The 16,053-nt window shown below is 40.0% G+C and overlaps 1 protein-coding gene across 2 annotated transcripts in view; it reads right to left on the bottom strand.

The window, feature by feature from the left end:
* The window catches only part of DCHS2 (dachsous cadherin-related 2), a 315,935-nt gene that overhangs the window by 110,821 nt on the left and 189,061 nt on the right, over positions 1–16,053 (bottom strand). For both annotated transcript variants that reach the window (XM_086346222.1, XM_086346221.1), the window contains exons 5-9: positions 14,016–15,032; positions 11,170–11,357; positions 8,209–8,308; positions 1,950–2,107; positions 8–851 (exon numbers count right to left, since the gene is read on the bottom strand). In XM_086346222.1, the coding sequence (XP_086202348.1) occupies positions 8–851; positions 1,950–2,107; positions 8,209–8,308; positions 11,170–11,357; positions 14,016–15,032 (2,307 nt within the window). The remainder of the gene's footprint in view (positions 1–7; positions 852–1,949; positions 2,108–8,208; positions 8,309–11,169; positions 11,358–14,015; positions 15,033–16,053) is intronic.

The raw sequence follows: 16,053 nt of genomic DNA, 5'->3' as shown, positions 1-16,053 counted from the left end.
ACGGTACCTGATGACTCATCGAGCATAAAGGCCATGTTTTCATTTCCTGAGAGGAGGCTAAATGTTACTCTTCCGTTCCTTCCTGCATCTGGATCTTGAGCAGTTATGTGATGCACCAAGGAGCCCACCGCAGCATCCTCTCTGACATGGGCGACGGGGAAAGATGTAAAAGTGGGACTGTGGTCATTCACATCCAGAATCACTACCTTCGCCATCAGTGATCTCAGTCGCCGGTCCGTCACGTTCACAGCCTGGTCCGATGCGGTTACTGTCAGGACAACAGTTGGAACTCTCTCTCTGTCAAGGGGAGACGTGGTGACCAAAGTGCCAGATGAGGGGTGGATGAGAAATGGATTCATTCCAGGGTGGTTGGCTTCAATGAAGTATTGTATTCTACTGTTCAAAAAACTTCCATCACCATCTTTGGCATTGAAGATGTGCACCAGAGTGCCAACAGGGGTGTTCTCTGCTACACTTATCACAATGAACTCCTCCCGGAAAGATGGGGAATGGTCATTCTGATCTTCCACAGCAACACTCAGGAAGACCGTGCTATTCACGGGAGGGTTTCTGCTATGGTCTTTAGTTACCACCCTGAGAAGATAATGAGACATCATTTCATAATCCAGTTCCTTAGAGAGGAACAAGTCTCCTGTTGAGCTGTCCACTTCAAAGTGACCATCCTTGTCATCTGCAGCGATACTAAAATGCAACTTTCCACCATGCTGTCGTTGAAGGTGATCAGGTGACTTTATCAAGCTCATTACTTTTGTAGGCTTCAAGTTTTCTGGTATAACTAAATGTCTAATATTCTGAGAAATGACAGTTCTCCCTTTGGATAGTGGTATCACCTGAAATAAGAATAAAAAGGAGCTGTTTATTTGCAGTATTTTAATAATTTAATCAACACAGGTGCTGCTATTCTTTTGGACCCTAATTCCGTCTATTCATGATATGTATATACACATATTACAAATAAATATATATACAGTAATTGATGAGAAAATGTCTTTTCTTTTATTGCCTAATTCCAGTATGTCTCTGAAAATTAAAAATTGCGTCATATCTAGCAGATAAGAAAGTACAGGATTTTCTACTTCCCCGTTTGCTGTAATGGATGCAATGATAGTTTGCTGAGGCCACAGATGAGAACCAAGGTAGTTAGTTCCACAAACTACTCTAAATCCTAGAAACTCTTGTCTCCTTAATGACAACATCTGCATACATTTAAGAATCATGTGTCTGTTTATCTGAAATTAGAGACTTGAGATATTATGATAGAATTTTCTCCTAAACCACACATCCTTAGTCAGTTAATATACTTTGGAAACAGAATACTTGGGGATATATATTCCTGATTAGTATTCATATCTATGTTAATATTACTGATTATCATGTGTTTGAATAAAAAATCTTCCTATAGTCATCTTGTTATTGATGGATTGGTGTAATTTTTTCCTACTATCAAGACTTCCAAAAAAAAAAAAAAAAGACTTCCCACAAATCATTTGCTCATTATGACTAAAGGGAAGCCTTAAAATATGGACCTCAAGTGACTTTCTAATTTTTAAAATAGTTACAAAAACTATGTGATTTATTATTGGCCATTTGTTTATAAATGTTTCTTCTGCAAATTTGCCAGGTCCTTGCAATTAGGAAAAAAGAAAAGATATTTTTTGTTCTTCATTAAAAAAGTAGTATAAATACCCACATAGTGATGAAAGTATCTTGTCAGTAATTTACAAAGTTAAAATAAACATTTATTTAAATATAGTCATTTCTCAAATAGTAGTAAAGTCACTTAATATAATGTACACATACATCTGCAATGCTCTTTAAAGGGAGTATTCACATTTTTAAAGTATCTTCACTCTATACATTTGTATATAAAGTAAAAAAAAAAAAACTTTCAGGGCATTTTTCCCCATTTGTGTGATGTGCGCTATTACCTGAATATTAATAACTGCCTGTCCTTGAAGAGGAGGCACTCCCTGGTCACTGGCTATTACAGTCATCCTGTAAGAAGGTCCATAATCACGTGAAAGTACTCTAGTTGTTCTTATTTCACCACTGTTGGCATCAATCTTGAAGTGATCAGAACTATCTTCTACACACACACACACACACAAAATTAAGAAATTAATGTTAGTTAATAATGCAGAATACAGAGAATTAATTAATACAAATATATCTGTGATCATTTGGGAGATTTATTTACCTTAGAGCTCTGTGAGAATATGAACATAAGGATTATATGAAAAATATAGACAAGAAATGCAACAGATTATAAAAACTTTATTATGGAAATTTTCACATACTAAAAGTTAGACAATGATATAATGAACTTTCACATGCCTATCACTTAGCTCCAGTATTTATCAACCTATGTGCCGCATCATTCAGCAATCCCAATCCTGGGAATATATCCTGACAAAACTATAATTCAAAAAGATACATGTGGCTTCCATAGTCATAGCAGCACCATTCACAATAGCCGGGATACAGAAACAACCTAAATGTCCATCGACAGGAGAATAGGTAAAAAAGATGCAGATTATATACACAATGGAACATTACTCAGCCATAAAAAGACCGAAATAATGCCATTTGCAGCAGCAAGAATGGACCTAGAGATCATCGTAAAGTGAAGTAAGTCAGACACAGAAAGACAAATACCATTTGATGTCACTTATACGTCAGATCTACAGCGTGACACAAGTGAACGGAACTATGACAGAAACAGGCTCACAGACACGGAGAGCAGGCTGCGGGGGCCGGGGCAGGGGCTCGGCGGAACTACAGACTCACAGACACGGAGCGCAGGCTGCGGGGGCCAGGGCCGGGGCAGGGGTTCGGCGGAACTACAGACTCACAGACACGGAAAGCAGGCTGCGGGGGCCAGGGCCGGGGCAGGGGCTCGGCGGACGTGGGATGGCAGGTGCAAGCCATCATACAAGGATGGACAAATAACAAGGACCTACTGTGTGGCAAAGGCAGTTATATTCAATATCCTACAGTGAACCATATGGAAAAGGATAAAAAATAATATTTGTTAACTCATGGCTAATATTATTAGACATTCAGATATTTCCCTTCCCTGTCTACTCTTGAAGCAAATCTCAGAAATTGTATCATTTCTTCTGCATATTTTTCAACACACATCTCTAAAAGATAAGGAAAAATATAATTATAGTATTATATATTTAAATTAGTAGTAATTCCTTCATATTATCAAATTTCTAGTTATTTTTAAAATTTCCAACTGTCTCAAATATTTCTTAGCCAATTCAAATTGGGTTTAACATAAACTCCATATGCGCATATCTCTTTGGTCTGTCTCTTCCTGTCATCCATTTATTTATTTTTATTTATTTTGCAACTCATCTGCTGAAGAATTGACTATGTATCCTGAAGCTTCCCATGGTCTAGATTTGCCTGTTGCTTATCACCAACATATAGCTTAAATATGTTCTTCTGTCCTCTATGTTTTCCTTAAATTGGGAGGTAGATGTAGATAATTAATCAGATTCGGGTTCATTTCAGGGGGAAGACTGCTTTTGAAGTGCTGTGCTGTGTTTTCCTTCAGAGGCGCATGTCTGATTGTCTCTTTTTGTGATGGGGGCACCAGTTGGTACACAGCCTAGATCCACTAATGATTCACTAAATGTTATAAAGTATAACATTCTGAGTCTAAGATGCCATCTTCATTTATTGGCTGGAATGTATTACTCAAGAGAATTGTCTTCTTACCTGTTTATTGGTAACCCACTGGGGCAGTTCATTATACGAAAATTCAGGATAAATGTTTGATAGTAAAATTTTATTTAACAGTATTCAAAATAATGGATTGATTTACTAACATCCTTCAGTACTCCAACTATGATCATTAAAGGTTTGTTTAGCTTGTTTTAAGAATCGTTAAACAGACATTTAAACACATTATAAATGGGTAACTCTATTGCCATTGTTACCCCTAATGATGTTCACACTGTTTCATCTCTTATCATTCAGTTCAGTTCAGTTCAGTCGCTCAGTCATGTCTAACTCTTAGCGACTCCATGAATCACAGCACAACAGGCCTCCCTGTCCATCACCAACTCCCAGAGTTCACTCAAACTCATGTGCATTGAGTCGGTGATGCCATCCAGCCATCTCATTCTCTGTCGTCCCCTTCTCCTCCTGCCCCCAATCCCTCCCAGACTCAGGGACTTTTCCAATGAATCAACTCTTCACATGAGGTGGCCAAAGTATTGGAGTTTCAGCTTCAGCATCAGTCCTTCCAATGAACACCCAGGACTGATCTCCTCTAGGATGGACTGGTTGGACCTCCTTGCAGTCTAAGGGACTCTCAAGAGTCTTCTCCAACACCACATTTCAAAAGCATCAATTCTTCGGTGCTCAGCTTTCTTCACTGTCCAACTCTCACATCCATACATGACCACTGGAAAAACCATAACCTTGACTAGACAACCTTTGTTGGCCAAGTAATATCTCTGCTTTTGAATATGCTATCTAGGTTGGTCATAACTTTCCTTCCAAGAAGTAATCTTTTAATTTCATGGCTGCAATCACCATCTGCAGTGATTTTGGAGCCCCAAAAAATTAAGTCTGACACTGTTTCCCCATCTATTTCCCATGAAGTGATGGGACCAGATGCCATGATTTTAGTTTTCTGAATGTTGAGCTTTAAGCCAGCTTTTTCACTCTCCTCTTTCATTTTCATCAATAGGCTTTTTAGTTGCTCTTCACTTTCTTCCATAAGGTGGTGTCATCTGCATATCTGAGGTTATTGATATTTCTCCCGGCAGTCTTGAATCCAGCTTGTGCTTCTTCCAGCCCAGCGTTTTTCATGATGTACTCTGCATTTAAGTTAAATAAGCAGGGTGACAATATGCAGCCTTGATGTACTCCTTTTCCTATTTGGAACCAGTCTGTTGTTCCATGTCCAGTTCTAACTATTGCTTCCTGATCTGCATACAGGTTTCTCAAGAGGCAGGTCAGGTGGTCTGGTATTCCCATCCCTTGAAAAATTTTCCACAGTTTATTGTGATCCACACACTCAAAGGCTTTGGCATAGTCAATAAAGCAGAAATAGATCTTTTTCTGGAACTCTTTTGCTTTTTCCATGATCTAGGGATGTTGGCAATTTGATCTCTGGTTCCTCTGCCTTTTCTGAAACCAGCTTGAACATCTGGAAGTTCACGGTTCACATATTGCTGAAGCCTGGCTTGGAAAATTTTGAGCATTACTTTACTAGCGTGTGAGATGAGTGCAATTGTGCAGTAGTTTGAGCATTCTTTGGCATTGCCTTTCTTTGGAATTGGAATGAAAACTGACCTTTTCCAGTCCTGTGGCCACTGCTGAGTTTTCCAAATTTGCTGGTATATGGAGTGCAGCACTTTCACAGCATCACCTTTCAGGATTTGAAATAGCTCAACTGGAATTCCATCACCTCCACTAGCTTTGTTAGAATCTTCTTAAAGGTGGTTCCCAGGGCTTCCCAGGTGGCGCTAGTGGTAAAGAATCTGTCTGCCAATGCAGGAGACATAAGAGATACGGGTTCAACCCCTGGGTTGGGAAGATCCCCTGGAGAAGGGCATGGCAACCCACTCCAGTATTCTTGCCTGGGGAATCCCATGGAGAGAGGAGCCTGATGGACTATAGTCCACGAGGTTGCGCAGAGTCGGATAGGACTGATGTGACTTAGCACGCACGCACAAAGGTGGTTCCCAAGTCTTTGATATGATCTAGTCATCTTTAGCAGCCTCCTGGTATTTGGTTTAACAAAATGTTACAGACTCATCTTGAAGATTTCCTGTCCAAGACCTGGAGTCAGTCATTTCTCCAAGGACTCCTGGTTTCTTCCATGGAACACAGTGTTGGGAGGTTGTATTCTGCTCATTGCCTCTGGGTCACTCATTCTTTCTAGGCCATCTTCAGTGGACAGAGAACACACACACAACTAAAAGATGTCACAAGTTCATATTGATATTTCTAATTCAAATTGATTTTGGTAGGGTTTTTTTTCTAGTTTGTTAAATAATAGATTTGTATTATTTGATAAAATCTTAATACTTCGAACAATCCAAAAAACTCAAAGTCTGGGCCAGTCATGACTCTCTTTCTTTCTTTTATTCAGCTGTCAATGAGTCATTATGATACAACAGACACTTTACTAGTTATAGAGGAAATAAAGGCAAATAAAAAAGCACTCCTGCCCTTAAGAAAGTCAGAGTATAGAGCAGGAAATTATGTAACATTTGCTGGTTCTGATATCTATACTTTGATCCATTTACTTCATTCTTATAGGATATAAACAAAGATGTGTGTGTGTGTGTGTGTGTATATATATATATATGTAAACAAAGATATATATGTTCCCATTATATTGATTTTTATCTTGTTATTTTATCTTATATTTTGTAGTTGCTTCTATTTTGCAGTTGGATGGAGTTAAAGGAAGGGTATGAATAACATAATAGACAACACCATATTTTTATATTGCTATGTACCAAGTACCAGATTAAAGACTATTTTTTTTTTAAATATCAACATTTCAAACTTTCAGAAATATATGATGACCATCCATGGAAACACTTCCAGGTTGGTAAAGTCCCAATATTTCTTCAAAAGTTTTAAAGAAATGACAAAATATAAGTACAGCAGAGAACCTGTGTATACCTCCAAATTTCACTCCCCTTTTTCTTCCCTGTGGACAGCCTCTGTTCTAAAGTGGAGATGTATCTCTCTAGTCCATATATTCATGGACAAGTTCTAGGCTGGTTGTGTTTCTTTCCAAATAATGGCACCACAGAGGATTATAGTGTAACCTGTGTGTGTGTGTGTCTGTCTCTCTGCAGCAGGCTCACTGTCCCTGAACAATGCCCTCTGTCGCCTTGCCAAGCATGAACGTGATTTGCATTCTCATTTCTTTCTGTTTTCAGGTTTTTCATCAATATTTTGTAATCTTCTACACAAAGGTCTTGAATATATTTTACTGAAATTTCTCTCCCTATGCTTTTCATCAAGATGATTCTAATTTGGAAGGGAAACATTTACTTTGTGGGTCCTCCTTTAAAGAGAATAGGACAATATTCCATCCCGGAGAAGCCCCAGCAAGGGAAGAACCATGAAGCCTAAACTTCATGATCTTTGAAGCAAGCCAGACCCTACACCCTATGATTTTCTTTGTTATAGTGAATCAAACCTTTGAAATCCTGCTTAGTTTTTAAAATGCTAGTGATTTTTGTATATTGACATGCTCCCAGAAATTTTTTTATGCTATTGATTCCAATGGTTTGCCTGTAGCATATTTGGGATTTTCCACGCAGGCAATTAACTTATCTGCAGGTAAGAGCAATGCTGTCTCTTGCTTCTCTATGTTTGTATCAAACATGACACAGCAAAAAATGCCTTTTAAAATCGTATAAAGAAACAATGTCAGCTAAAGGTAATCATTGGATCCAATCACAGGAATGCAACACCTGTGCATTCTCGAAGAAAAACATAAACATAAGCCTGTCTCAGTAAAATTCCCACATATACATACATGAGTGTACATATGTGATATTTTGAGTATGATTGACTCTGACCTGAAAAATATTTAATTTTGATAGAGATTCACAGGTGCTTGGTATTTATAATCATGTGTCTTTATGGGGAAGTGTTAATCACTCAGTTGTGTCTGACTCTCTGCAACCCCATGGACTAGGCAGCCCACCACACTCCTCTGTCCATGGAATTCTCTAGGCACAAATACTGGAGTGGGCAGCCACTCCCTTCTCCAGGGGATCTTCCCAACTCAGGGATTGAATCTGGGTCTCCTGCATTACAGGCAGATTCTTTACCATCTGAGCCACCAGGGAAGCCCTGTCTTTATATGTCTTTATACTCAATATCATTTTTTATACATTATTAATAGTGCTTTCCTCAATAAAAGCTGATTTGCATTTTTAGATTATTGAAAATTATTCATTTAAAGTGGATGATTGGTTGATTTCTCTTTAGGACATGAAAAAAATGTATGATTTTACATTAAACTTTAAAATTCTTTTTTAAAAAGGTGATTCTAAAATACAACAAAGTTATTTTGTGTGCAATTTGGTGTTATTTTCAGCATTAACTATTTTCTCAGAAGGAGGCAGATGTTTGGTAGACAGCGGAGAAAATGCTAAAAGCTCTTAATCCTATATGAATAGTAACTTTTACCTGAAGATACCGAATATATAACTTCTGCATTGTTTCCCTCATCAAGATCCTTTGCAAACACAGTTGTAACCAACATATTTACTGGCTGACCTTCCAGAACCTGTCATTAAGACAAAGAATGACAAATTAGTAGGTAAAATTTAAACAAGAAATATCGATGAAACTTGAAAGAACACAATGCTCCTGTAATTTTTAAACTACTCTTAAACCCACACATAATTCAAATGTCTACCATATAAAGGTTATATGAATGTAAATCCATGAAAAGAATCCATATTACATATTTAAATGTTTCATTCAATTTGAACAAATTATCTGCAGCATTTAAACTAATTTTGAGAGGAAAAAAAGGAAACAAAATTCACTACAAAATTTCAGATTTTTGATGCAAGAAGCAACAGTTAGAACCAGACATGGAACAATGGACTGGTTCAAAATTGGTAAAGGTGTATGTCAAGGCTGTATATTGTCACCCTACTTATTTAACTTATATGCAGAGTACATCATGCTAAATGCCGGACTGGATGAAGCACAATCTGGAATTACGATTGCAGGGAGAAATATCAATAACCTCAGATATGCAAATGACATCACCCTTATAGCAGAAAGTGAAGAGGAACTAAAGAGGCTCTTGATGGAGGTGAAACGGGAGAGTGAAAAAGCTGGCTTAAAACTCAGCATTCGAAAAACGAAGATCATGGCATCCAGTTCTATCACTTCATGGCAAATAGATGGGGAAACAATGGAAACAGGGACAGACTTTATTTTCTTAGGCTCCAAAATCACTGCAGATGGTGACTGCAGTCATGAAATTAGAAACGCTTGCTCCTTGAAAGAAAAGCTATGACCAACCTAGACAGCACATTAAAAAACAGAAACACTACTTTGCCAACAAAGATGCATATAGTCAAAGATATGGCTTTTTCAGTAGTCATGTATGGATGTGAAAATTGGACCATAAAGAAGGCTGAGGGCTGAAGAACTGATGCTTTTGAACTGTGGTGTTGGAGAAGACTCTTGAGGGTCCCTTGGACTGCAAGGAGATCAGTCCTGAATATTCATTGGAAGGACTGGTGCTGAAGCTGAAACTCCAATACTTTGGCCATCCGATGTGAAGAGCTGACTTATTAGAAAAGACCCTGATTCTGGGAAAGATTGAAGGCAGGATGAGAAGGGGACGACAGAGGACGAGATGGTAGGATGGCATCACTGACTCAGTGGACATGAGTTTGAGTGAGCTCCAGGAGATGGTGAAGGACAGAGAAGCCTGGCGTGCTACAGTCCATGGGGTCCCTAAGAGTCAGACACAACTGAGTGACTGAACAATAACAAAAAGGATTCTAGTTTCTTATTCATCACCTTCTAGGGGCATTTTTAAAGGTTTGAAACATGCTAAAGATAATCACAGACTATTATTTCAGGAAAGGTATCTTATTAATTAACAGAAGGTTTCCTGGAATACTGAAATACACATGTGGAACTGAACTCCTAGTTTCTGTTCTATTGCCTAATTAAGCTGTGAAATGTCATACTTGGGGCTTCCCTGATGGCTCAGCAGATAAAGAATCCTCCTACAACACAAGAGCTGCAGGAGATGTGGGTTCAGTCCCTGGGTCAGGAAGACCTCCTTGATGGAGGGCAAGGCAACCCACTCCAGTATTCTTGCCTGGAAAATCCCATGGACAGAGGAACTGGCAGGCTACTATCCACAGGGTCGTAAAGAGTCAGACATGACTAAAACGACTGAGCACACTGTACACATGTCATGCATAAAATGAAATAATATAAAATCATAAGGACGGTATCATAATGCTCCACAGATGGCAGAATTTTCTTTAAATATGATTTTGGAAGATGAGTTTAAAGTTATTAACTTCCTCAATACCTTTTTTGTGTTTTTCAACATGCATATCTGAGCTTAATTTGAATGTTTAATTATTTTAGAGCAATAGCTTCCAAACTTTTTATTTATATAACCCATTTATTTTAAAAGAAGTATGAGTACCTTCAAGGTACATTTATCAATTATCTACATGAACTAACACGCTAATTTATTATGTACATTATAAAACATACAAAAATATGGAAATGAAAAACATAAGATCACATAAATGTAATTAGAAGTTTTTGCATTTACCTGCAAAGATCAAATGTTACAATCTTTGGGTGCACATCAGTCGCAAAGAGTTGGACACGACTGAGCATCTGAGCACACGTGCACCCTTCACTTTAAAACTACAGATTGTTCTGTCTTCAACTAACCAGCTCAAAGATGGTTTTCAGTTGAGCTTTAAAACAAAGAAAGGCATGAATATTACTGAAAAAAAAAAAAAATCCATGTCTGAGCACTACTGATAATGAAGTACCGTTATGTTTGCATACAACAGACAGAACCACATTATCATGAAACAACTGAATGTGTGATCCCAAATAGAACATACAAGCATTTTCTTTTTAAAATTTATTAATTTTTTAATTGGAGGACAATTGCTTTACAGTATTGTGTTGGTTTCTGCCATGAATCAGCTATAGGTATATCTTTTCTTTTTTCTAATAATTATAGGTTTCACATTTAGATCTTTAATCCATTTTGAGTTTATTTTTGTATATTACCATATGTGAAGTAGATCACCAGTCCAGGTTCGATGCATGAGACAGGGCGCTCAGGGCCAGTGCACTCAGATGAGCTTGAGGGATAGGATGGGGAGGAAGGTGGGAGGGGGGTTCAGGATGGGGGACACATTTACACCCGTGGCTGATTCCTGTCAATGTATGGCAAAAACCACCACAATACTGTAAATTAATTAATTAAAAAAATAATTGTAGGTTTCTATGACATGTGGACAATTCTAAATCTAAAAATGTATGCATTTCCACACCGACTGACTGGGTAAGTTCATTCTTTTGACCACAAGATGGTGCTGAAAACTAATAATAATACAAATGCTGCATACCACATACCTTGACGTACAGTTCCTTCCCAGCGAGGCACTGTGGGAAATACGGCCTGTTGTCATTGATGTCAGTAACTGAGACATGCACCAGCATGGTGGCGCTGCGCGGAGGGGAGCCGTGGTCGCTCACCAGGACGGCCACTTGGTGGTGCGCGCGCTGCTCGTGATCCAGGGCCACCCAGCTGATCAGCTCCCCTGAGGAGCACAGAGCAGCGTGAGAGAAGACACCACTTGTACCAGAATTCCGGTGTTAAGAACCCCATCCAGACCAATGCCCAGAAAGGAAAATCAGATACAAAGCTCTAAGAGCACAACTTCCAAAATCACATTCCTTGATAATCTAGCTCCACTGCTGAAAGAATTTTCTGAAGTTTCTTCTGTCATCTTCAATTTCTCATTCTTTATATTTCAAATTATCTACCATGAACCATTTGAACTAAAGAATGTATAAAGTTATTTATTACTATCTCACAAAATATATGTATAGTGAGCATAATGACTTCCCAAATAACTTCATGCTTTACAAACCATATTTTGCATATTCTTGCTCAGAACTGTCTTCTAGACTATGTCCCTCATGTTTCATCCCACAAACTCACGCATAAAGTTGTAAATGCTTCTACATACTACGAAGGGCCATCTCCCACTGCAGAATTCCACCAGGAATTAATTTCCTCACTGTCTATGAAAATATGAATTTGTGAGAAAGTAATCATGAAGAAACTATTACCTAACATTGCCATTTCTAAGTTTTTTTTTTTTTTTTCCCTCGTCTTCCAAATGAAATGACCGTGTGAAAAACAAAAAGTGAAATCAGGAACAAAAAAATTCATATTTGGAAAAGTTGCTGAATTGATGAAGCTAAAATGCAGTGTTTACATATCCCTTTACTATGTCAACTGTATTTATAAAGTATTTACTGTTTGATTCTAACAAAAATGACAAAGACAACATCTGCATTTTTAAAGTTCCAAAATATAATTCTTCTCAGAAAACCCTAAATGCTGAATAGCAGCCTTTCACTTGATGAACCAACTGTGACTGACAAGTAGCAGCTATTTGGAAAGACTGGGAGGCTCAGCCAAGGACGGGCGTGAGGGCGCCATGCAGGGTTCTGAGGAAGAAGGCTGCTGCCAAGGCTGCCTGGAGCCTCGGATGTGGAGAGCACTCGTGCCGGCCACACTCTGGAGGGTGCCCTCAACCCCCGCATTGCCACACCGTGCCCAGCCCTGGTGAAGAGGAACAGCTTGTGAGTGTGTAGACTTCCAAGCCCCTTCATACACTTTAACTCTTCACCCCCCAGAGCAGGCCATGGAGCATGGCAGGATTCTCTCTTCTAGTCAAGGAAAAGGCAATGGCACCCCATTCCAGTACTCCTGCCTGGAAAATCCCATGGATGGAGGAGCCTGGTGGGCTGCAGTCCATGGGGTCGCTAAGAGTCGGACACGACTGAGCGACTTCACTTTCACTTTTCACTTTCATGCATTGGAGAAGGAAATGGCAACCCACTCCAGTGTTCTTGCTTGGAGAATCCCAGGGAAGGGGGAGCCTGGTGGGCTGCCATCTATGGGGTCACAGAGTTGGACACGACTGAAGCGACTTAGCAGCAGCAGCAGCAGCAGTCAAGGTAAGGAAACTGCCCTAAAATGAAGCTTCTTGCTTCTAGCCATGCAACAATTCTAAGAGTGGACACCTGGTCTTCTGAATCTGGGCATTGAACTGACTGTGGGAGAGAGAAGACCATGCGGGGACCAAATGTATATTTTATTTCCAAAAAAATAAATTGCTGAGTGAAACAGAAGACCTAAGAGAACTATTCAGCACATGGAAGTAAAGAGCAAGCAGGACCATCCTGGCAGCAGTGCAGTTTGTGCCCTGCTGGGGGCGCCCAGCTCAGGAGGGAATGGGATCTGAGATGCAGCTTGCCATCTCAGCAGGCCCTGTGTCCTGGGGTAAAGCGCCATCTGCTGGAGGAAGGGGCACCTTTTCCTAACTCACACAGTGGGCACTTAGAAGGTAATTAGAATTGAATTCAAATTGGGTCCCATTACAGTCCATGGGTCACAGACTGAGCAACTCACATACACACACACATATATAGAGCAAAGGGCAACATGTATAAGGACCTCAGCATGAATGGTGCCTCTTGGAAATGTACAAAATGGTAACCTTCTCACTTCTTTTTAGCCCCATGACCTTGGGCATGTTATTTGAGCTATGCAGGTCTCAGTTTCTGCAGCTAAATGGTTGCAGTATAAACACAGTTAATTTGTAGGTAGTTGCAGAAATTAAGGTCCTTGTAAATTTATATAAAATTTAAAATATAATAAAATTTGTATACTTAATTAAGACTTGAAAAAAAAACCTCATGGGTAAATATTTGCCCATTCCCCATGGTTCCTTGAAAAAAAAAAATGAGAATGGGGAAATATATCAAATGAATAATTTTGAAATTTAATTAATGTATGATTTTCTAGTTCTCCATCGATGACATTTATGTTTTATAAAATATTATTTGAAAAATTTAAAGACATCTACAAGTGAAAAAATATTGTGGGAGAGATTCGACTTTACACAAGAGTTTATCCAGTCCAGTGCTCACTGTAGCTCTAATTCAAAACGAGAACCATGTATGGACAGGCAGTATGTGGGTGTGAGGCAAGGAAGCATGGATCATTCTAGGAAAAATTCTTTTCAATTTTGACTTCACTTTAAAATCACAATACTGTCATCAAGTAAAGTATTCACTAAAAACTGCAATTTTAACTATATATTTGCACTAGTGTTATAATTTAGATTTGGGTTTTATCAATTCCAATTTTAAAGCAATAAGTGCAAGCTACAAAACGCTACCTGTATTAGGATTCATCTTGAAGAATTTTTCATCGGACAAAAGGAAATATGATAGCTGTCCATTCTTTCCGGAGTCTCTGTCAATTGCTGTAATTTTGCCTATTACCCCTTGGGGCATAGGACTCTCCTGGACTTTCAAAAACAATACATCGTGCCAGAAGGTAGGGGAATTGTCATTCTCATCCAGGACATGAACAGTTACTGAAGTGCTCGCATTTTGTGACAATTTGTCCTCTGGGATCCAGGCAAACACTCTAAAATTATACATTTGTGTGGATTCATAGTCAAGCTGTCGCCGCAAATAAATCCAACCTGTGAAAGGATGGACTCCAAACGCAGCGGAATCTGTGCTGGGCTCCAACCAGTACACGAGCTGCGGGGGAGCACCCTGCGGGCCCAGTGGGCGGGCCCGGATGCGCAGGACTGGGGTCATTGGCGAGAGCGACTCACTCACTTCCACTTGATAGACCAAATGCTCAAACGTCAAAGACGGGCTTCTCTCCTGTCGCACGATAATGACTGTCAGCACCAGCAGGGACGCCCGAGAAGGAACGCCGAGGTCCTGGGCCACCAGGGTCAGCGTGCACGCCTGCAGCTGAGCGCCAGACAGGCTCCGGTTGAGGTACACCACGCCGAGCCCAGCGTCCACGGAAAAGAGGCTCGGGCTTTGGCGCGCAATGGAGTAGCGGACGAGCCCGTTGAGCCCGCTGTCTTTGTCTTCTGCGCGGGCACGGTACAAGGCTGTGCCAGGCAGCATGCTCTGAGACACTGTAACCTCATCGGAGGCTTTGGGAAACACCGGGGGGTTGTCATTGACATCGATGATGGTTATATTGACCTCTGTGCTGCTGCAGGTGGGGGAGCTGCCGAGCTGTGCCTGGACGGTGAGCACAACCACCGGCTGCGCTTCGTGATCCAGAGGCTTCTGGGTTCGAACGGTGCCCAGCCATGGGTGAATGGAGAACGTGCCGTCCAGATTGCCAGAGGAGATCCTATAAAAAACTGGCTCTGAGGAATCTGAAAAGAAAAAGAAAAAGAAAAAAAAAAAGAAAGGACGAAATTAAAAGAGAAGGCAATCACTTTAGGCTAAAAGAACATACCTACCAGGAACACTAAGAACTGAAAGCACTAACGTGTATCACATACATGGAGAATGCTGTGCAATGTCGCACGTCTTCCTCGGCTCTCTAATCCCTGTTGTAAGTGAACACATGGTCTCTCAAGTATCAGTAGACAAAAGTACTGTCCTGGGACAAGGAGAAAGCCGCGGATTTCACCATCTTCCTTCCCTCTTCTTGAATTAAGTAAAACAGAAAGATATTCAGAAAATAATGTGGATGCCTATATTTGAGGAAGCAAAGTCAAGTATTTCCTACTCCAAGTGATAGTCCCCACCCAGGGGTCTAACCCAAGTCTCTTGTATGGAGGGAGACTCCTGCATTGCAGATGGATTCTTTACCAACCGAGCCACTAGGGAAGCCCCTTCTCTATAATAGCTACTGACAAAAGGCGAATACCATCCCCAAAAGTTAAGGAAAGAAGAGGCGATGGATTAGGTTTAGGGTTAGGGAGCAGGATGGGCTTCCCTGGTGCCTCAGATAGTAAAGAATTCATCTACAATGCTGGAGACCTGGGTTCAATCCCTGGGACAGGAAGATTCCCTGGAGAAGGGAATGGAAACCCACTCCAGTATTCTTACCTGGAGAGTCCCATGAACAGAGCAGTCTGGTGGGCTACAGTCCAAGGGGTCTCAAAGCGTCAGACATGACTGAAGGACTAACACTTTCACTAGGGAGCAGGATAAAATCTTTGAACAAGTAATTCACTTCCAGGAATTTTTCTTGCAGAGAAACCTCTACTAGAAAAAATAACTGTAAATCATTCAAATTGATAGCAAAAAGAAAATGTTTAAATAAAGCATATTTTATACATATAAGTTGAAATACTAGGCAACTTTTTTAAATGAGATGGAATGATGTCCAGTTTCTTGGAAAAAGGTCCTTAATACACAAACTGGGGAAGTAGGGGGATAGGGGGA

This window comes from Bos grunniens, chromosome 17 (genome assembly GCF_055505025.1).
Source record: "Bos grunniens cultivar Pamir isolate PY7600 chromosome 17, Bosgru_T2T1.0, whole genome shotgun sequence".
NCBI lineage: Eukaryota > Metazoa > Chordata > Mammalia > Artiodactyla > Bovidae > Bos > Bos grunniens.
This window is presented reverse-complemented; position numbering and strand designations above follow the sequence as displayed.